Source organism: Ceratotherium simum, chromosome 3, assembly GCF_057802395.1.
Source record: "Ceratotherium simum simum isolate JZ-2026a chromosome 3, ASM5780239v1, whole genome shotgun sequence".
Classification (NCBI taxonomy): Eukaryota; Metazoa; Chordata; class Mammalia; order Perissodactyla; family Rhinocerotidae; genus Ceratotherium; species Ceratotherium simum.
The window spans coordinates 64,735,986-64,758,956 of NC_141902.1; the positions used below are offsets into that span (position 1 = coordinate 64,735,986).

General features: G+C 43.6%; 1 protein-coding gene across 2 annotated transcripts in view; it reads left to right on the top strand.

The window, feature by feature from the left end:
- THSD4 (thrombospondin type 1 domain containing 4) overlaps positions 1 to 22,971 on the top strand; it is a 557,961-nt gene that overhangs the window by 526,085 nt on the left and 8,905 nt on the right. For both annotated transcript variants that reach the window (XM_087428623.1, XM_087428624.1), the window contains 5 exons: positions 5,446 to 5,575; positions 6,248 to 6,452; positions 7,029 to 7,202; positions 14,190 to 14,363; positions 20,862 to 21,041. In XM_087428623.1, coding sequence (XP_087284749.1) covers positions 5,446 to 5,575; positions 6,248 to 6,452; positions 7,029 to 7,202; positions 14,190 to 14,363; positions 20,862 to 21,041 — 863 coding nt within the window. The remainder of the gene's footprint in view (positions 1 to 5,445; positions 5,576 to 6,247; positions 6,453 to 7,028; positions 7,203 to 14,189; positions 14,364 to 20,861; positions 21,042 to 22,971) is intronic.

A 22,971-nucleotide genomic window follows, 5' to 3' on the forward strand; every position in this document is an offset into this window, starting at 1 on the left:
GTGTTAGTTACCTAGCTTTTACACTCGCCAACACTACAGCTCCCTTCCTGCTCTCCCAGTAAAATCTTAATCCTGTATTCATCCCGTTATCCTAACCCAATCAGCTAAGACCACCAGGGACAAATCCATAGCCCAACAAAGTCAGTTTATTGACTCCTTGCAACAAGGGAGACCACACACCAGAGGAAGCATGGGCGTCCCTCCAAACAAAAGAAAAGATAGAGTTCTAGGATTTGGGAGAAGGGTGGAGTTTGGTGGGATTTTTAAAAAACCAGGTTTTGATAGGCTCACAGCACAGCACACCTGTGTATAAAGGAGTCAAGAGCAGTATCAATCTGAACCGTGAAGTGGCCCCATGGGTCCTGTTTCCTTGAAAACTCCAAAGTTTAGATGTGCAATGTGGTGTCAGAAACCCCTTATCTGACAGCATTCTGCACCTGGGTTAGAAATTGATGCTGCTTCTCTGTTTCAAGGTGGCGTAGATCCTCAGTGCAAGATACATCAATGAACTGTGGGGTTATAATTTCCTGCATATATACGGTAATAGCCTCCTGTTTGTAGTAGAGTCCCATTTGTGGTGCTAAAACAGCTGTTCTTTGAGGGGAGGTTACCAGGGAAACAGAAAGGCTGTGTCCCCAAGGAGTTTCTGCAGCTGAGAAACCGTGTGACACCCCCAGAGTATTCCTTTGGGGATTTTTTTTTTCTTTTTTTCAGGAGACTTATACTGAGGGTACAAAATTTGGAAACTTTGACATAATTAGCAGATGGAAGAATCTTTTACAACTGCCTCTGAAGTTTTTACCTTTTTCATAAGAGCATTGACTGAGTGGCTTTTGAGAATAGAATTTAGGTCTTTGGTTCTTCTTGGGGGCTGGAGCCCTTCTTGCCTGGAACCTCTGCCAGTTCTGTAACGACTTGATAACTGGAGTGCTGATTTGTGGAGGTGTTATTTTGCAGATTTTATTGTGCTTATACTTAATATACATGCAAAGAATGTGGGCTGGAGACTCAATAGACCAATTCTTTTATAAGCTTTGTGAGGGAAAATTAAATGCCTGTAGAATGTGTCCTGACAGAGGCAGAAAGCTAGAGATAATTATGCATTAAGCCCAAAATCATTTTAGCGAGGGTCTGTCCATGACACTGTAGAGGTAAACAGTATGCAACATAATTGACAGAGGAACTCAAGATCAAAATGTATCATTACTGGGGCCAGCCCCATGGCGTAGTGGTTAAGTTCGGTGCATTCCACTTCAGTGGCCCAGGTTCATGGGTTCAAATCCCAGGCACAGACCTACACTACTCATCAGCAAGGCTGTGGCAGCAACCCACATATAAAAAAAAAAAAATAGAGGAAGATTGGCACAGATGTTAGCTCAGGGCTAATCTTCCTCAACAATAACAACAAAAAATGTATTGTTATTGAAATATTCTACCAATTATGGAGTGGTGTGATGCCCATTAAAGAAACTGGATACACTCAGAACTAGGTGAAAATGAGGGAAAGTTATAAGAATTGTCATGTGGTTTTATATCAAGGGTGGCTTGTGTAGAAGATTCTCTTCCATTTTGTGTCTTTAAAGACAGCCTGGCCCAGCCTTCCCAGCAGAGTGAGCTGCAGCCCTGTGCAGGGACCATAAGGCCTTGCACTACCAGCTTAATGGGAGAAGGACAAAAGCATGTGCCATCTGCCAGCTCGCCCCTCGTGCTGCTCACACAGTCCTCAGTGCCCTAGACGGATGCCACGTGCTCATCCAGGTGGCCATTCAGTGGGTCTCTATCTGAGCTGCACCAGACATGATGGAGGGACCCATCCATCCAAAGATTCCCGTTATTTTGCTCCCACCTCGACCCCTCCAGTCTGTAGGATCCACCTGAGGTAAAACATCTACCTCCCTTACTGCTCTGGTATCTGGCCAGCAAACTCCTGCTTACACCTCAAGAGCTAGCCTCCTCTGTGAAGCCCTTCCTGATTCTGCAAGGCACAGGTAGGCGCTGATTCCATGGGACCTCACAGCAATTTGGGACACAGTTCTGTCCCAGCTCTGCCTGGCCCGGCTGTCTCCCTGAGTGTACAGTTTACAGCAGCCTCTGTGCCTGGCTTCGTACTACACACGCAGTAGGTACTCCCCAAGTGTCTCTTGAAAAAAATGAATATATTGTCATCACATTTCAGATGGGGTCCATATCAGCTATTAGAAAAGATATGAGGGTGGTTTTTACATCCTCTTTATACTTGGATGTGCAAGGCTAGTATTGCCTTTATCCATGTTCTGTTGGTGGCATAAAGAATGTGGATTGATGTATTCAAAACTGAAGAATCTTTTTCTCTAGATTTCCATATTATTTTGTTTAATGTTCTAAGGTAGCCTTTCTCCTTTGCATTGTGCTTACACATCACACACATACACGATATCTGCCACTCAGATGCCTGAGATGACATGTCCATCCTCTTCTTTACCCTGATAAACAACACAGGCTCTCAGGCCAAAGAGATACTGAAAGGTGCCTTGGAAATAGAACAAGAACAGAGATGTGTTGTTCCCCTACCTCTCCCTTCCCTCGTACTCATAGCCCCCTTTTTTCTTCCGTGTGACAAATGGTGGCAGCCCATGGATGCCCCTCCTTTGCTCCCTCTAAGGTTTGCCCCCAGGCAGCGAGGGCCTCACACATGCAGGGCAGATGAGGCAATGTGAATACACAAGACATTTAGCTCATCTCACGGTTGTCAGCAGCACATGTGCCGTGACAAGAAATTCCAAGCCTGCCAATCCAGCTCTTTCCTGCACAAAGAGTCCATTCCGCTTGTGACCTCATCGCTTGTCCCCACACAAACCCTCTCCCAAACTCTCCTGCAGTCCTTCCTGGGGGAGCTGACCAGACCACACACTTCTATGTCTCTCTTTTTGTAAATGCTTTCAGCATCATGATATCCTCATCACAGGGAGGGGCCTGTTGCCGGCATCCAAGGGTGGCCCATACTCTGTCCAGTCGTTGCCGACACCTCTGTCAAACTGGTAAAATTCTTGGCTTGGCTCGGTTGATTCCTGTCGTTCTGAGACTAGCGTTATCTAATTTTTTCTTGCTCCTTATTTTGTTCTTCTTTCCATAATGCCTCACTGACCTCTACCTGTGTACAGTTCCTTCCTCCAACGTAACATATTTCTGTTTGATTAATATACCCAACATATAACCCAACCAAACTCATCCCATATTTTCCCTGCTGCCTGAAGCCCAGCCAGCACCTGACCTCACCCCCCACCCCCCATTTTTGCTTGCTGGCAATTAGAGGAATAATTGGATGGCATGCTTGGACAATGAAGAGATGGCCAGGTGCCGTTCTGAGTGACAGTCTCCCTTTCTGCAGACATCAAAAGTGATCCCAAGAAAGAAACAGTTGTGGTCACTGGAGTCAAGAATTATAGATCTGGTGTTTTCTCACCATCAGAGAGAGAGTGTGCTTCTGAATTTGTTTCCTTGGCTAAACACTGGAGCTGTACCGTGGACAAGTGTAAAGTCTGTAAGGGGGTGGGGGAAGGCAGGCAGTGGCCATGTGCAAAGAGCCCCTAGCAGGACCCATCTTTCCAGGACACAGAGCGTTCCTATGGTAACCTGTATCCTTTTAGCTAAAGATATTAAATTTCCCCCTCACTTGAGTGCCAGCTGGTTGGGGTAGTTACTTTTGCTTTCCAATCCACAAACTTGTAAGCATAAAAGTGAAACCCACGTGGTCTAAAAGGACAGGGATAGCTAAACAGTAAGATTTTTACTTAATCTTTTAATAGCTGGGTCCCAGATGGGTACCCTGTGAGTCACGCACTGAATCTCATTCATCTTTATAACGCAGCACAATGTGCTTAATATTCCTCGAATTTAATTAAAATTCTCTTCTTAATGGAAGCAGATATGTCGCTGGACAATATTTAACTCCACAAAAGTTTTTGCCTCCCATTAATTTTACAGTCAGTACTACTTTTACTCAGCTAATAATTATGCTTAATTGGAATGTTATTTTAAATAATGGTCTCAAGTTATAGCTACATTGTAAGTTTTTACGGCCAGAGTAGTTTAAACAAATGATCGTTTCAGATTCAAAACTGTCTTACAAACTGTCAAGCTTCTTACGAGAACTCTCCTCGGGCTCAGTGTGTCACACAAGATCAGCTTAAAGAAGTACTGAAACACTTCATGGCTGATGCAATATTGAGACACTTACGTTAAAAGTTATTCCTCCAGTTACAATTAGAATTATAGCAAGTTGAAAGTTCAGAAACTCTAAATGCCTGGCCAATGGGCAACAGAGCTAAGAGAGAGCTGTAGAATAAACGATAGTGTTCTTCCCAGCAGGAATTGTTCACCCCACACTGGGGGTGGGGGTGGGGGTAGGGAGTTATTTGTGAAAAAGCATCTTACTCTTCAGACAGTTGAATTGAAATTCAGCCTGTTAATGTCTCACTTTGTAAACGTCCAGTAGTAATGCCTCAGTGATGCCACTGGGGGGTAGCAGAGAGAGGAAGACAGAATTGAATCAGCTTTTTTTTTTTTGAGAGCTAGAAATTCCACTTAACAAATTCTGACTTTTTATCCAAAATAGACTTATTAAACCAATGAAAGTAGGCTGTGTATTTAAAACAAACAGACAAAACTCTGAGGCAGTTAGTATAATTTTTTTAGCAAAATAAAACAAATATCAGACCTCTGATAAATATTCATTCAACAAACTTTTATTGAGCACTTGCTACTCTGTTGTACTGGGGTGATGGGGACAAACAAGAACTAATCCTGTCCCTGAGAAGCTCGCCACCTCATAGGAGGCAGACATACTCAAATAACTAAAATACCGTCAGATCGGTACTTTATTGGGGGAGTGCATAAGATCATTTACAAAGGGGGAAGCCGGCTGCTCTTCTAGCCTCTCTTGAGTCTCCTTACTTCTCTGCTTCAACCTGATTGTCTCTTAAATATACCTGGCACTTGCAGGCCAGCGTGTTTGTTCCAGTTCAGTGACGTGGACACATGTACACACAGCTACACAAACCCCCTTTCTCTAGGACGCAGCCTGATCCCTCCGGGACCGTTCTCTTTGATGTCTCCAGAAAATCTTCAAGCAGTTATTATATGTGCTCATTTTGTAATCACTTGCCTGCCTAGTGATGTCTTATACTGTTATGAACATTGTTTTTATCTGCCTTTGAGCACTTTCAAACCGTGTCCACAAGTAGGTTATAAGCTCTTTGAGGGCACTAACTATTCCTACGCTTCTTTGCGCCCCACAGAGCCTAGCAAGGCCCTGGTGCGGGAGGTGTGTGTAAACGCACAGTGAAGGAGTGTGTGTGAACTGTCCCGTTTCCGTGGCTCTCTCCATCAGGATCTCTGTGCATCTCACCCACAGCCCAGCATCAAGTGTGTGGGCCTGTCCTTCAGACGCTCTCTGTGTCCTTGCAGGATCGCAGCACCCTGTTTTTCGCTGTGTGCACAGAAGCACTCACGAAGAGGTTCCTGAGAGCTACTGTGACTCCAGCATGAAGCCGACCCCCGAGGAGGAGCCCTGCAACATCTTCCCTTGCCCGGCCTTGTAAGATGGCCTCTCTGGTGACGTTACCTATTGTGGGTCACTTCTGGTGGCTGGTGCAGAGACCCTTAGTAGCAGATACAATCAAATTTTTAAATCAGTCTACATCTGATTTAGAAACAGGAGACTTGCTCTATGCATAAAATGAGGTCCATTTAGCAAGCGCACCTGACTTTCAGGATTAACACAGGAGATCGTGGCCTGTAGCAGGTCAGCCCACTCCCAGGGAGCCTACCCTTCCTTTGGTAAATGGGAGCAATTAGGGTTTAGCCTGGTAAGGATGTATGTGAAACTGATATGTAAATAATTAATTAAAAATAAAGAATGCTAGAATAAGATTTCTAAGTGAGTTCCAAAGTGGGTTAATGTTCTACGGGGTAATTAAACTAACCTTTGGAGTTATTATTTTTATTAGATAAAAATCATGTATACCCTCTCAGTTTTCTATAATTTTATAGAATCTGGACCCTAATCGCTGGCAAATAGCATGTGGAACAAAGTTCATTCCTTTACAGAGCCCTTTACAGATGGCCTTTAGGCAGACTGTTAAGTGGTGCCTAGGATGAGGACCACCCATAAGGATTCTGATGGCCCTGTGTAAGCCGGCCCGGGCTTGTGTTCTCTTCTTGTTGACTGAAGTGGTCTCTCCCTCTCGCTGTCTTGTTCCTGAGCCAGCTGGGACATTGGGGAGTGGTCTGAGTGCAGCAAAACCTGTGGCCTGGGCATGCAGCATCGCCAGGTTCTGTGCCGCCAGGTGTACGCCAACCGAAGCCTGACGGTGCAGCCCTACCGCTGCCAGCACCTGGAGAAGCCCGAGACCACCAGCACCTGCCAGCTCAAGATCTGCAGCGAGTGGCAGATCCGGACCGACTGGACCTCGGTACGTGGGGTGGGGCAGCCTGCTAGGGAGTTTCCCCTCCAAGACCCACTGCCACCCTCCCACCTCCCCCCACCAAGCCCTGACTTGGAAGGACCCTGAGTTCTCCTCTCCTCCCATCCTGTGGGGTCTGAACAGCTTCCACCACAAGTACCCATAGCTCCATAGAGTTAAGGCTACAGTGTATCACCCACAGCCGACTTCAAGGGTGAGCCCCTGGGAGTCGTGTGCATACGGGTCTCATCTCTCTCATGCGTCGTGGTGGAGTGAAGGTTGGCAACTGCTGGTAGAGCCAACTCCTTCTGATCTTACTCTCCCATTTTATAGATGACAGAACTGAGGCTCAGAGGAACAAAGTAGGCAAGACATCTAAGAAGGTCTTAGAGAAAAGTGTTGTGAAGATTTCAGGGCTGGGATCCTCCCCAGGTAGCGTCGCATTGCAAGGGACCCAGCAACACAGGGGGTCTCACCACGGTCCTCTGCTCAGGTGGCAGGTGACGAGGATGAGGGCACCATAACTGGAGAGTCCCCTGGAGCTAACGCTGCCCATCCCACTGACGTACGCTTGCTATGTTTTAGTGCTCGGTGCCCTGTGGAGTGGGACAGAGGACCCGAGACGTGAAGTGTGTGAGCAACATTGGGGATGTGGTTGCCGACGAGGAATGCAACATGAAGCTCCGGCCGAATGACATTGAGAACTGCGACATGGGACCCTGTGCGAAGAGCTGGTTCCTCACGGAGTGGAGTGAAAGGGTGAGCGTGACAGTGGGCAGAGCAGGTCTCTGGAGTCGGGGGCCAAGGTCTGCTGGGGTAATGGGCAGGAGCTGCACATCACAAGGTGCCCCAAACCACACGAAGATGAACCACTAAGAATCCCAAGGGGAATTGCTGACTTTGGGGAAAAGACCCAGAGATGACCTATCGTAGGCTTTCTGTTCTTATATGAAGATCAAGGGGCTCCAAGACTGAGGAGTGGGTGTGAAATAATTAGTTTAATTCTCCTTAGCACTCCATGTGACTAGAAATAATGAAATACTAAATAAAGTGAATTATTGCATCACAACTTTCACACATTTTGTGAGTGCCTGGCATAAAATAGGCACTTGGCAAATGGCAGGCCCCTTCCCTGCTTCTTACTGACTCAAAACATACTGTCCCCTCCCTGATAGCCTGGTCTCCCTTGGGGTCCCTGGTGTCAGTGTCAAAGATTGCCTCAAAGGCATATATAGTTCATTATCAGCCCACCAGGTCCCTGTGTACAAGGGAACCTAATAGGAGATTGAGTCCATCTATCAAAGACAAAAATAGGATTTATATAAGAAAAGAGGGGCTGGCCCCGTGGCTTAGCAGTTAGGTGCGCGCGCTCCACTGCTGGCAGCCGGGGTTTGGGATCCCGGGCGCGCACCAACTCACCGCTTGTCCGGCCATGCTGAGGCGGCGTCCCACATACAGCAACTAGCAGGATGTGCAGCTATGACATACAACTATCTACAGGGCTTTGGAGAGAAAAAGGGAAAAAAAAAAAAGGAGGAGGCTTGGCAATAGAGGTTAGCTCAGGGCCAGTCTTCCTCAGCAAAAAGAGGAAGATTGGCGTGGATGTTAGCTCAGGGCTGGTCTTCCTCACAAAAAAAAAAAAAAAAAAGAGCGGGATTCTGGAGATGGATGGTGGCGATGGTTGCACAACAATGTGAATGTACTTAATGCCACTGAATTGTACACTTAAAAATGATTAAAATAGTAGATTTTATGTTATGTATGTTTTACCATAATTATTAAAAAAAAGTTCAGGGAAGCAAAATTAAAGAACATACCTTGGGGTGGGGAGAGAGAGGGGGAAGGAGATGATGAGTTTTGCTTTCTTTTCTTGAGGAAGCTACCGATTGGCCAGCAGGAGGAGAGGCCAATCAGCATGTTCTACCCAGGGCAGCTGGTCTGGTCATCAAATGGACAGTTTCTGGGTTTCTGGATTCTCCAGAAGACCTTGGAAGTTTAACCAGGATGTAGACGCGATTGGCTGTCTCTGTCCTCAGTGCCTCCCTCTCCATTAGGCCAGGTCTGCACCGTTTCCCTTATCAGAATTCCTCGAGGGGCTTCCAGACCCTAATGTGCTGCACATCACCTGGGAACCTTGTGACCGTGCAGAATCTGAGTCAGTGCCATGAGATGCGCCTGAGATTCTGCATTTCTGATGGGCTCCCCGGTGGGACTGAGGCCACTGGTCCAAGGTTGAGGAGACCAGCCAAGTTCATAGAATCTTAGGAAACATTACTGAGCTCATGAGCTCTCCCCCCAGCATCACGTGCCGTATCTCAAGCTCAGAGGAGTAGACTTTCACACATCAGTGGATTTTCATCCATACCGCCATGTTGGTTGATTCCAATTGGCCAGCATCCATCCTGACTGGTCAGTACCCACCATGGACTGGTTGTTAAGTATTCTGAACATCATCCCTGCAAGTGTTCACATGGGTTTCCACTCCCTCCCTGTTGTAAGATGCCCTCTAGTTTCATCCCTCTCATCACAATCATAATCCACATCAGTGGGGATTGTTACTGAGAAAGAAAGGAAGAACAAACCTGCCAGTGCAGGCTTCGCTCCGCATTCAGAGATCATCCTGGAGATTCTCATCGAGTGATTTATCTTCTTGTGGATTCCTGACACCTCATGGCATACAGCCCCTGCCCCTTAGCCCCCAAACAGTCCCCAAATAGAGAGTCCTTAGTGCGAACACCGAACTCTTAGGATGAGAAGCTAAGTGTGCCTCCAGTCCCAGGAGTGGATTGTAACAGGCGCCCAAGTAACACCATCAGGAAGGCACTAGCCAAAGGGAAACAAATGGGAAGTCAGTGCCGATCTAAAGGTCTCCATTGACTCAGCCTTCTGCCCCTAGAGCTGAGGTCAGCAGAGCTCCCCCCAGTTGTTTGCATATCCCCCCTTTCCAAGCCTCCCAGCACATGCATCAGCTCCTGGCATTGTGGAAACAGTGCTGGGAGGCGGTTCAGAAGTCACTTTGTCAGCCTCCTGCCAGTGTGAGGAGGTCTCTGCAGCATCCCTGTCATGGGTGTGATTCGTTTGTCAGAAATTGACTGGGTGCCAAGACAATGACGTCTGTTTCTTGTACAGCCCACCGTGTCGAGAGGTTTCCTTTTACATTGAATCAAAGTGTTTTTGCTAACTGCCGCTTGTGTTCCATAGAAAATCTGAGTGCTCTCTCCCACACTGCAGCCCAACAGATATTTGGGGACCCCTTCCTCTTCTTCTCCAGGCTAAAAATTCCTAGTTCCTCTGACTAATTCTTTTGTGTTTCTGGATTTCTAGTCATCCCAGAACTCATTTGTGTTCAAGTAAACTTGGTGAATTTAGTGTGTAAGCAAATTAATGAAAAGAACGATGCTGGGCTTTCATTTTTATGTTGGCAAGATTCTTTTTAAAATAATGTTCATTTTTTCTGGTCATAAAGTAACATATACAGTTATAAAAAATATGAAAAAATCAGAAAAGCATACCTATAACCTCTTCACCAAAAGATAATAATTTAAGATTTTTAAGCTAACTGCCAAGCTTTTTTCTACTCATACATGCCTTACATACATAGCTTTTTTTGTACTTATATATTTTAAGGATATAAATCATAATATATGTATAATTTGGTAACCTAGTTTTTTCACTTATGTATTTATTATAAACATTTTTTTTTTGAGGAAGATTGGCCCTGAGCTAACATCTGTTGCCAATCTTCCTCCTTTTTTCTCCCCAAAGCCCCAGTATATAGTTGTATGTCATAGTTGTACATCCTTCTAGTTGCTCTGTGTGAGTCGTGGCCTCAGCGTGGCTTGACGAGTGTTGTGTAGGTCTGCGCCCAGGATCCGAACCGGCAAACCCTGCGCTGCTGAAGTGGAGCATGCAAACCTAACCGCTGTGCCGCCGGCTGGCCCCTAATGTAAGCATTTTAATGGAATTAAAGACCCTTAAAGTGGGGCCGGCCCAGTGGCGTAGTGGTTAAGTTTGCACACTCTGCTTCAGCGGCCCAGGGTTTGCAGGTTCAGATCCCGGGCACAAACCTATGCATCGCTTGTCTGAGCCATGCTGTGGCAGGCGTCCCACATATAAAGTAGAGGAAGATGGGCACGAATGTTAGCCCAGGGCCAATCTTCCTCAGCAAAAAGAGGAGGACTGGCAACAGATGTTAGCTCAGGGCTAATCTTCCTCACAAAAAATAGAAAAAAAAAAAAAACCTTTAAAGCATGATTTTTAATTAGAATAAGCTGCTGTATGACTACTATAACTGAACCAACCTTTATTCATTTCCCCTCCAATAAAGACTTATAAATTTCCCTGTAATATAAATTTGCTTTGTATTTTAACATAAGTACTTGCTGGATCTAACCCTTGTCTTAAAATTCTAAATAGAGGAAAAGATAAGCACTTGATTCTTCTCTTTAGAGAACTTTTTTGTCGTTTTTTGGAAAAGATGTTTTAAGCCTTGTCAGTTTGGTGCTATGATGTAAGTAATTTTGCTGTATCTCCCCCCAGCATAGACCATTGTTCCTGAATGTTCATGCTTATTTTGGAGTAGTTGAGTGGAAAGGGGGGTACTGTTGGGTTTAAAGAAGGCACATTTGCTTTGGCGTCATTTCCCCAAGGACTTATTTCTTATTAGACCTTGAGCAGTTGCTGACTCACTGACCCTCAGTTTCCTCATCTGTACCGTTGCTGAGTGAGCAGTAAGGGATAACACATTTGAAACCATGACCTAGATGAGGTTGGCACAGTGGGCTGGGCCTTTGAGTCACCAGTTAGCCTTCTGAAAGGTTCAGTCTGCAGGAATGACCAGCTGATGGCAGTGTTCCACAGTTGAATAGTGGCTTTGGATAAAAATCAATTCTGTTAAGCTTTAGTCTGAACTATGCAATTTTTCCCCACTGGGCATCAACATGTATTGAGTACCTAGTGCATGCCAGGCATGAGTGAGACACAGCTTCCACTAAATGAGCTCAAGTGGGAGAGATGGAAGAAAATGAGATTAAAGTTTACAAATGCTTAAGGATCCAGATTGTCTCCTTTTGCCCAATTTAGAATTAATTAATCTCCACCTGAATGAATTGAGGCTGTCAACTCAGTCTGAATCTTCTCTTAAGCCTCTGGGGCTATAGACTTCTTCTGACTTGATGACTCACCTTAAAAACATTTCTGCAGGTACTTTTAATTGAGGGCGGGCCTCCTTAGATGTGGGCATCATTTACTTTTTAGTTCTGCAAATCAATGACAAGTTTAAACACATGTGCAATTTTTAATCCCACAGAAAAAAAAAAAAAAAGCCTTTTAGAAAGTCCACCAGCCACAATTTTGTGACGCCTAATTTCTAAGGATGTTTTCCGAGAGCAGAAATAAGTAAAGACCTTGAGTTATTTAAATTATAGACAATGATGCATAAAACTGAAGTTCAGGAATAGTCGTTAGAGCCCTATAGTCCCTCAGGGGTCAATTGGGCCAAGTTTAGCATTTAACTGATGCTGGAGCGAGAAGACAGGCCTCACCAGAGGGTTGCTTAGGAATTTCGTGTGTTTCTGTGTTTTATCAGCCCAGAAGTTCAGTTAGGAGTCAGGTCCTTTTCTGGCTCCTGTAGCAGATTTGGTCTTTCTTTCAGGGATGGTGAGTGGGTGTGTTTTGGTGCCCCACTGAAGGTTTGTCTCTGCTGCCCGGTCCGGCCCCCTTGGTCCCCTCATTTCTACTGATGGGCTTCCTGGGCCAGGTCCTGTGTGGGTAGCATCTTTCAAATTTAAATTTGTTGTGCTTTTCACTGCGGTTGGTATAATAGAGTGAAGTTTCATTGCAGGGCTCATCCTTATCATGTTCTCTCACTGGGCATTGTCTTGGTCCTTAACATTCTTCTTTTAAATTAATCACATGGGGATATGGGGAAACTTTCCCAGATGCGTGTACATTACTTGGTTTGGAAAGCAGAAAATTAAGTTAGTGAGTCAAACGGAAGTTACCTGGAAAGAAATATTCTTAGGGTTTGAAACACAAAGATAACTTAAATTTGATTTACTTTGTATTCTTTAGGAGAACTTAAATATCTTCAGTTTTAAAGTTAGGAAAGAGACCAAATAATGCATGGCTGAAACAAAAAACCCTTTAACCTGGAATATTCCAATTATTATAGCAAAGGATTTTTTTTAAGCTAAGGGACTGCTTCATTGTCTCAGGTTCCTAATAACAATGTAGATGGAGCGTAAGTCGTGAAAAGTATTTGTGAGCCTGTAGGGGAGAAAAAGCTTTTCCTGTACCCTCTTAGGTTCTTTGTTAGAGGCCTGCAAATTAAGCTGACAAAAGCCAGATTAACAGCAGAAAAGCATACAAAATTTATTTGATGATAATTTTTTTTACATGGCACCGGGGTCTTCATAGGAAAGAAGTGAAAATCCCAAAGAAGCAGTTAGATGTGAGGGCATATATACCATTTTAACAAAGGGTGATAAATTATGAAGAAGTGACTAGACAAAGGAAAAGGATTGGGCTTCTAGAGGCAGTAAATTGTAGGAAAGTGGCCAAGAAATATATGGGAGAACTAATAGAGGATAGTAATAGATTTTAGTACGGTTGTTTGTGCAGACAGTATCTTGGCATCAGTTCCCCGTCACTGATGATAAGAATGTTCTCTTCTTCCTGGAACTGGGAGGAACTGGGAGGGCACCATTTTCAGGGGAAATTCATGCCCTGCTTTTCAGCAGGAAAGGGGAGGGCAGAGAGCTCTTCCTGCATCTGCTGTTTCTCAATTGCCTTCAGCTCAAAATAACCATTAGGCCAAAGCAGCATATTTTGGGGTGGTGTGTTCTAATCCCCTCAAGCTCTTGGCTCCAGAGAGTTTCCTTTCTGAGAAGTGAAGCCCAGCTTAACAGTAGTCATGTAAATGTTTGATTACTCACCCTGGGCTGTGATCTTACAAGACTAGACAGCAAGGTACACAAATGAAAATCGACATCTTGATAAGGAAACCAGGTGGTGGGTTTTTTTTTTTTCCCTTTTCTCAAATTTTACTTAAAATTATATTGCTTTTATTTATTTTTAAAAACGGAAATGTTGGTAGAAACCAAACATTGACTCTGTTTTTAAGAGAAGACTCAGCAGAAACCCTTAGAATGGGCTTTGGTCATGATCCTCAAGGGACACTTTCAGGACGGGAAGGTGCTGATGAGAAACGAGAAATGGGTGAGGGAGGGCCCAAGTCTGTATTCCTTAATCCAGCTGATATTCATGGATCCGCCCATGGGTAAGGTGCCGCTTTGAGAAGGAATTAAAGATGATTTCATAGTCCCTGCCCACACCAAGCCTACTTCTACGAAGAAACAAAAATATAGGACACAAATAACTCTAATACAAAGCAAGAAAGCAGAATCCCAGGTAGACATGTGCCCAAGTTTTCATGCTGTCATCCTTCTTCTGCTGTATATATTTTCAAAAGTGAAATCCAGGACAGCTAGTCTGGCAAGGCTAAGTGTATTAATCACAGCAGTGGAACAGGCTATTTGGAATGAAGACTGTCCCAGAAAATCTAAGATGGGGGTTTGCCATACTGATATCTCATAATGGAGCAGGCCGGGCAGGAGAAGTGGCCAGACATTTCTAGGGGAGAGAGTTGTTTGGGAGATGAGATGTTGGTCCTCCTTCACATCCTTTGAAAGTGGCTACAGAACCTGCAGGGGCCTGCCCTCTAACGTGCCCTCTCCTGTCTCGCAGTGCTCGGCGGAGTGTGGGGCTGGAGTGCGGACCCGCTCGGTGGTGTGCATGACCAACCACGTCAGCAGCCTGCCCCTGGAGGGCTGTGGGAACAACCGGCCTGCTGAGGCCACCCCGTGTGACAATGGGCCCTGCATGGGCAAGGTGGAGTGGTTTGCGGGGAGCTGGAGTCAGGTAAGTGGCCAGAACTGGGTGTGTCTGTCCATCCCTGGTGAGAGGTAGCAGAGCAGAGGGGTCAAGTGTATCCCAGGTGTCCTGGGTTTGAATCCCAGCTGTGCCACCTGTGACCCTAGAGAAACTACTTATGCTCTTGGAGCCTTGTTCAGTCAACAGTATTTACTGAGCACCTACTATGTGCTCTTCTAAGCACTTGGGATACGTCAATGAGCAAAACAAGTATCCCTGCCCTCAGGGAGCTGTGGTCTCGCCTGGCTTCCTTGTCTATAAAATACTGGTAATGACAGCACCTTATGAGGTTATTTTTAGAAGAAATGAAGTAATGTATGTAAGTATGTAGCACAGTGCCTGACATACAATAAACACACAATAAATCGTAGCTGCTGCTGCTGCTATTATTGTTAATGTTAATAAAGCCAGTTTTGTCTGTATTTGAGCATCAGAAGCAGAAATAGATATGATCCAGCGATCCCACTTCTGGGTACACGTCCAAAGGAAACAAAATCATTATCTCGAGGAACTATCTGTCCTCCCATGTTCATAGCAGCATTATTCACAATAGTCAAGGTATTGAAATAATCTAAGGGTCTGTTGACAGATGAATGGATAAAGAAAATGTGATATATACATACAGTGGAATATTATTCAGCCTTTAAAAAGAAGGAAATCTTGCCATTTGCAACAACATAGATAGACCTGGAGGGCATTATACTAAGTGAAATAAGCCAGATAGAGAAAGACAAATACTGCATGGTATCACTTATACGTGGAATCTAAAAACAAAAGTCGAACTCAGAGAAACAGAGAGTAGAATGGTGGTTGCCAGGGGCTGGGGGAGATGAGGAGAGGTTGGTAAAAGGGTACAAACTTGCAGTTATAGGATGAATAAAGTCTAAGGATCTAATGTACAACATGATGCCTATAGTTGATAACACTGTATTGTACAGTTGAAATTTGCTGAGAGGGAGGAACTTGTGTTCTCACATACACACAAAAAGGTAAATGTGTGAGGTGATGGGTGTGTTTTTAATTAACTTGATTGTGGGAATCCTTTCACGACATATATGATCATGTGTATACTTTAAATATATTACGATTTTATTTGTCAATTATACCTCAATAAAGCTGAGGGAAAAATAGAAGCAGAAATGGAAAACGTTGAGGTTGTTCATTATAAAGAACAGATAATACTGAATACTTTAATAAAGTAACTGAATTGATCAGTTGATTTTTTTCCTTACTGTTCCAAAATTGAACATGAACCCCCTAAGAGAATGTGGAAAGATCATCCCCTTGTACTGCTGTCAGCATTTGAGTTGTTGGGCCACTTAGCGTTTGGCCCCAGGGCTGGCTGGTTGTCCTTAGCCTTTTTGTCTGATGATCATGCTTTACACTTTATCAGGACCTCTGGCTCCATATAGAATGTTATTTCTTCTAAGTAGCTTTAGAAAGAGCCCCTGAAAAAATGGACTTCCTTGTCCTTGTAAATTGATACAGCCCCTTTGGAAAGCAATTTGGCAATAAAAGTCAAGACCGTAAAAGTGTTCATTTGCCTTAACCCAGTCACCCTACTCCAGGAGATTCATTTTAAGGAAATAATTAACAGAAGAAAAAAGGCTTCTTCATCAGCGATGTTCATGACAGCATGGCAGTGAGGGATGTTATGCTATATTATAACTCTTTAAAATATTGTGTAACAATAACAATGATACTTAGGAAGATGTGGAAAGGACATATGATATAATGGCAAGTGACAGACAGAATATGAAAATATATGAACTCTATCTCAACCATTTCAGAGTATAGATTTTTATATAAAAAACATGGGCAAATGTTTTTCTTCTCAAATTTCCTTTAGTGTTTTTATGATACAAACTGTAAAATATAGAAAATTCAGAAAGAAAGAGTATTCAAGTACATCCAGTGCTACCCTAGTGGATATCCGAGTTAGCCATGCTTGATAACTGCCCCCAGCTATGCTTCTCCTTGGTTCTCTGACTTGGGGCAAGTAAGTGTAACCTCTCTGAGTCTGCTTCCTCATCCAAATATCCAGATGTGAGGATAATAATACCAACGTCCTAGAGTTGCAATTGGGTTTTCATGAGATGCTATGTATAAAGGGGGTTACCCAGTGCTCGGGACATGGGAAGTGCTTTATAAATATTGACTCCCTGTCTTCCATGTTTATTATTTTTTCTGCCGGCTGCTTCTGTCTCATTATTGGTAGCAACACACCTAGGACCTAAACCCCAAAGATAGTTCAGAAGTGAGCAGTGTATGGGACGCCAATTACATCAACTATCCTTGGAAACTGAGGCAATGGGAAGAGTCTTATGTGAAATTGTCATATCAGATCGTAACAGTCTTCACACACAGTGAAGATAAGCAGTGCAATTCAACTGGCATGCCTACCAGTCTCAAAAGAGGAACAGGGAGCAGGATTCAGGGTCTGTATTGCTTGTGGGCCTCCTATTAACTCTAGACCTAACTCAGAGAACTGAGAGTGGTGTGAATCCTGGCGAAGGCAGTGTTTATTTCTGCTAAGATTAGGAACATGGAATGTGTTGCGCTGTTGTCCAAAAGGGCCAGAACACAACTCAATATGGACAAGGTTTTGGTTCTGAATTTACTAGGATGTTAGAGCCTGTTGGCACTTCCTTGCCCTGGGGATTTGCCGTTATCCCCCCAAAAAATGAAATAGAGCATGCTTATTTATTGAAGGATAAGTCTTAAACATTAACTGACTTCAGAATATAAAAATGAATGTTCCTTCCTGTCACATGGTTTGAATGAGAGTTGGCATCTCCAGCCTGGTCACAGTGATTAGTCCAGGGTGGACAGGTGACCCAAGCCGAGCCAAACAGAGTTGTTCCCTGGGACTTTTATGGGTTTAAGGAAAGAGACTCCCAGGAAGTTGCAAGCACAGGTGCTAGCAGTGGCCATGTCGAGGCTTGTGGGGGAAGCCAGCCTGAGAGAATGACACCTATCAAGTTGAGGGGTCTTTTTCTACTCTGGAGGCAAAATAGCCCAACTCCTATTCATAAGGTATTCTGCCAAGTCTATTATTCATGCCCAGATGTTTCCTTTCTTCCCTGTCAGTTCTGGGCTTACTTCAACTTAGATTGCCTTAGTTCTGAGGGGTCTTGCACAGTCTCTAGTCATTGGGAGCAGCCTCTTGTCTGCCCGTGTGTCTGGATCACATTTATTCTCACTGACATCTGAGCAGACATCTCCAATCTCATGTGATCTTGGATCAGTGATCCACCCAAGTACAACTGCAGGAATTCTTCAGGTGCAGAAACATACATAATTGCTATCACTTCTCAGTGGAAGCATTTATCCCTAAAATATCACTTTTTGTCTTCTGTGCTTTTCTCTTTGAATTATATTTTTATCTGATATTTGCATTACTCTATCTTAGCTCTCATTGTTGATCTTCACCTGGTATACCTTTGTCAACTTCGTATGTATTTTTTAAGGTATGTCTTTTGTATGCAGCTATTTTTGTCTTTATTTTTACCCAATCTGCAAGTGTCTGTTTTTTAAGAGTTAAATTTTAACCATTCACATTTATTGTAATCACCTATATGTTTGGACTTTTCCCTGCCATCTTATTTTGTGTTTTCTGCTTAGTTTTCTATTGTTATGCTTTCTTGGGTTTTTTCCCTCTTTCCTTTCCACATATTGGTATTGGTCAGGTTTCCTTAATTCCGTTTTTTCCCCTCTAACATTTTGGAAGTTATAAATCCTATTTTTATTCATCTCATGATAACAGAAGAAAAAAGATTTTAGCACAGAATTTTAAACTTTGGTGTTTCAATCAATGTTAAGTTATCAGAACCACATCCTCCCCTAAAAGAAAACAGAAGCTTTAGGTCCCCTTTTATTTATCTCCACTCTTCAATCTCTAATACCTCCAAAAAGATGTTGAGATCATCTGGATTTAGCTCCACATTAGTGGTATTTAATTTTATAGAAAATACTAATTTAGATTTTAATATAGCTTCCTCCTCTCCAAAGGTTTTTTTTTAATTGAAATATAATTCACATACCATAAAATTCACCCTTTTAAAGTATACAATTCAGTGGGTTTTAGTATATTTCAGAGTTGTGCAACCATCACCACTATCTAATTCCAGAACATTTTTATCATTCCAAAAAGAAACCCCATTTCCATTATTAACAATAGCTTTTACTGATGTCTTTGCCAGCTTCTGCTTTTGTGTCCTGTGTCTTCTTCCTGGTTCTTTTTAACTTGGTTAGAGACCATAACCCATTAAGTGTTTCTAGTAGGATTCATAAGCCATAAGTTTTCTGAGCCCTTGACTATCTGAAAATATCTTCACTTTGCCCTTTGACTTGAGCGCTCCCAGTAGGGGCAGGAGCCTTCACTTCTTCCTAGCACAGTCAGGCTTCTGGTCAGTATCTTAGCTGATCACTCTTGCCTTGTCCAAGGCCCCCGTCTTGTTCCTCACATCCACAGGTCCACCACCATTCTCGCCTGAGGCACTTGACCTGCTTTCTCTTTGCTTGGAGTCCTCCTCTATGTGCATTTTGAACTATGATTTTTTACTTCAATTTAATCTCATCTATCTTTCGCCATTCAAAGATTCCCTATAATTTTTGGTGCATAAAGGATGAGCATCCTTTCCTGTTTTCAAATACTGTCTCATGCACACACACGTCCGCTCGCTTGTTCCCAGACACACACATTCTGCCGTTTCTGGGCATTTAGGGTCAGAGGAGGCTGAGATATGTGCTCATTCTCCCTTAATTACCTAATGTCTTCAAGGACTTTCCAAACTTAGCATAAAATAACTTCAGGTTTTGGTCAAAGTTTACGGTCTGCTGTTCTGCCCAGCATTCAGGACAGTCAGGGGTCTTTCAGATCAGGTTTCCAAACCCCCCACTTTGTAGGTGAGACAATAGAGACCTGGGGAAGTGAATGTCTGGGCCAAAGACACAGAACTATTTCGTGACGATGTCTAGACTAGTTTCCACATCTCCTGACTTCAGTCCAGCGTTCTACTCCTGCCACCCCCGGCCCTTTCACACACACCATCGCTCCTCCTGCGTACCTTTGCCTGGCAGCCCATCGCTTTTCTCCTGCCTCCGATTCTTTTGTTGTCCGCAGCACTTGAAAGAAAAGGACAAAACATGAATATACTGAATACACTCCAATAACAAACTAACATGCTATGACATGCATTGTTCTACACAGAAGAGAAAGATCACATCCAGGGAAAACCCATGTCCGACAGATCATAATCACATGGTACAAACCACATAGATAGAATATAGTCTGCCTGTGATGCTGGGACTGGACTTAACCTCCAGCACTAAACAAACGAACAAATTAACTAAGTAACATGGAAGAAAATAGGAAAACAAACTAAGAATCCTCGTAGTTTTCTGGATATCAATGCCTATGAAATGGCAGGAAAGAAGACACAAAGCAGAAATTGCTGATGGTGATGTCTATCATGCCCTGTGTGACTAATTCAGAATCTGTTGATTGGGTTGTTTTTTTTCTGTAGAGATGTGGGGTTTTTTCCTTTGTTTTTATTTCACTGTGTGCCTGCCTACAGAAGCAAGGCTAATATTAAGAGTTTCAGCTGTAGACATTGTTACAGGCCTTTCATAAAGGTAGAAGATAGATTCTTTGAAGTCTCTAAAAGTATATAGATCACAGATTTTAAAATTTGTAATCAAAAAGTATTGAGTAAACCAAACATGAACAAAAAACGTTTTACAAAGTAATAGATACTAAATAGAATAATTTATGAGCAGTTATATGCATCGTTATTTCCATAAACTAACAAAACGCATCAACACATGTAATTGCCTGACTGGCCTCTTTGTGGCCACAGCCCCAGCAAGCTATGGCTCCAAGTTGGGAGGTGAGGGCATTGGACTCCAAGGTCAAAGGCTTCCTGCTGGCCACCCCATTGGGAGGGGAGGATTGACCACAGGGGACATTGTCCCAAGTCTGGGATCTTCTTCTCGGCTTTGTGTGTCCCAAAGAATTTTAATTTAGCCCTTCAGCCACAGGTGTGCAGGCTCTGGAAGACTAATTCATTCCCAGTGTCCACCCACTAAGAGACCAGCAGATAAACCAGAATGTGAGTTCCTTGTTTTACAGTGAGAGGCGTCAGAGTCTACTGGACAGAAACAACCAAACTGACTAGCTGGTGTGTGCCTGTCGGGGAGTCTAAGGGAAGCCATTTCACTCTCAGCACAGAGGGACCAGGGTCTCAGGAACCAGCATCCTCAAGTGTGATAACTCAGGATGCCCACTCTCCATTCCAGACACAGAACTGTTAGGAAGAAGGGAATCCACATGCAAGTTCCCCTCCAGAAATGTTTTCTGGGCGCCCCTGGGCTCTTCCTCACCACATAGATGGTAGAAAGCACTCGTAAACATCCCTTGGTGGATAGTAGTTCTCGTCCTCTTTCCATCATGTGACACCCATCTTTCTCTGCTTCTTTCTCTAGTGTTCCATCGAGTGTGGGAGCGGGACCCAACAGAGGGAGGTGATTTGTGTTAGGAAGAATGCAGACACTTTTGAAGTGCTGGACCCCTATGAATGTTCCTTCCTGGAGAAACCCCCCAGCCAGCAATCCTGCCACCTTAAGCCTTGTGGGGCCAAATGGTTTAACACAGAATGGAGCATGGTAAGTCACGGGGCTCCTGAAAGAGATGGCAATAGAACATCATTCTGCTTTCCTCCCACAGACACACCTGGGCCACCTACTAGGTGCCAGGCACTGGGCTCAGCCCTGCGGTACATTCTATACAGTGATCTACTCTCATTGGTCACTGTTGGGACACCCCCAGAATCAGCCTGCTTGGTGGGGGGGCAGCCCAAGCCTGGGATGATCTTGATTTGTGTGTGTGTGTGTACACTTTTAAAAAATCCTATAGATAATATGGATTATGAATTATGGGACTGATCCTGTTTTTCTCTTTGAATTGGCTGCTAGGAAACTCAGAGCCAAAATTGTGGCCCATCTCTAAGAGAGTTTATCAGAGAGGATTTTGTGTGCTAATGTTCACTGGCTTCTCTTTCTTTTTCCTACTTTTTACCCCAGTTTCCTCACTTTTTTTTTCTTTTTATTATCTTGTAGCCCTTTAAGTATTTCTTAAGCTATCTCAAATCCTCTATGTAAGGAGGGAGAGTAGTATGTAAATGAAGAGAGACAGAGAGACAGAGTTAGTACAGAAATAGATTATTTCTATTCTATGGAAATAGTGATAAAATTCCTTTTTTTTTTTTTTTTCCCAAGTAGAAGAGTTCGTTTTCAAGAAAATTCCTAAAACAGAAAACCTCCTCAAGGCATCATTCCCACTGCATTTAACACATCTTGGACACCTGGGGGTGGGGTTCATTATGCTTTTTGTCACTGAGATCTTTAAGCAGTGGCTGTAGGTGAGCCCAGAGTAGAGGCCAGAGCCTTTCTCGGAATCATTCAAAGGTGATAAAAGGGATTTTGCTTATAAAATATGTGCATGAAAGCTGAGAGTCCTGTTTCCACACAGTGTGTCTGCTCCAGTGGTAACAGCCATTTGGATGTGTGGTGACCACACCTCAGAGGCAATGGGGACGAAGGACGTGTTGAATTTCAGAGGTGTTTTGTCAACTTCTGGGAAATGGAATTGAGTTATTTTGATGTTGGCCAAGACCCTTAAGACTGTTAGAACATTAGAACAGATCCCTATTTTCTTTTGCCGTTCAGTTTGGAGAGTCTAGAAAGGACCAAATTCACCAGGCCACATCAAAGGAGACAAATTCCAAAAACACCTGGCTGGATACAACTCAGAGGTCCCTCAACAGGTGAATGGATAAACAAACTGTGGTACATTCATACGTGGAATACTAGTCAGCAACAGAAACGAGTGAGCTGCTGGTGCCTACAACAACATGGGTGAACCTCAAAAACATTTTTCTAAATGAAAGACCCCAAAAGCTACGTATTGTATGATCCTGTTTACATAATATTCTGTAAAAGGCGAAACTATAGGGACAGAGAACAGATCAATGATTGGCAGAGGGTAGAGTGGGGTGAATTTCACTACAAAGGGAAACACGAGGAGATTTGTTGTATGTGATGAAACTTTTGTGTCTTGTTTGTAGTGGGAGATTGATGACTCTATGAATTCGTCAAAACTCATAGAACAGTGCGCCACAAAAAATGAATTTTTCTGTACGTCACTTTAAAAATAAATAAATAGGGGCCGGCCTGGTGGCGCAAGCAGTTAAGCGCGTGCACTCCGCTGGCCTGGGGTTCGCCAGTTCAGATCCCGGACGCACACCGACGCACCGCTTGGCAAGCCATGCTGTGGCAGCGTCCCATATAAAGTGGAGGAAGATGAGCACGGATGTTAGCCCAGGGCTAGTCTTCCTCAGTAAAAAAAGAGGAGGATTGGCAGATGTTAGCTCAGGGCTGATCTCCTCACAAAAATGAATAAATAAATAAATAAACTGAAACAAATATGAAATAAATGGTTACTGTAATAGCAAAGACAGTGACAGAAGCTCCACGTCTTTGAATATGCCTTGTTTTATAAATCTGAGTTTATAAAACTAAGTAAATATTTTATATA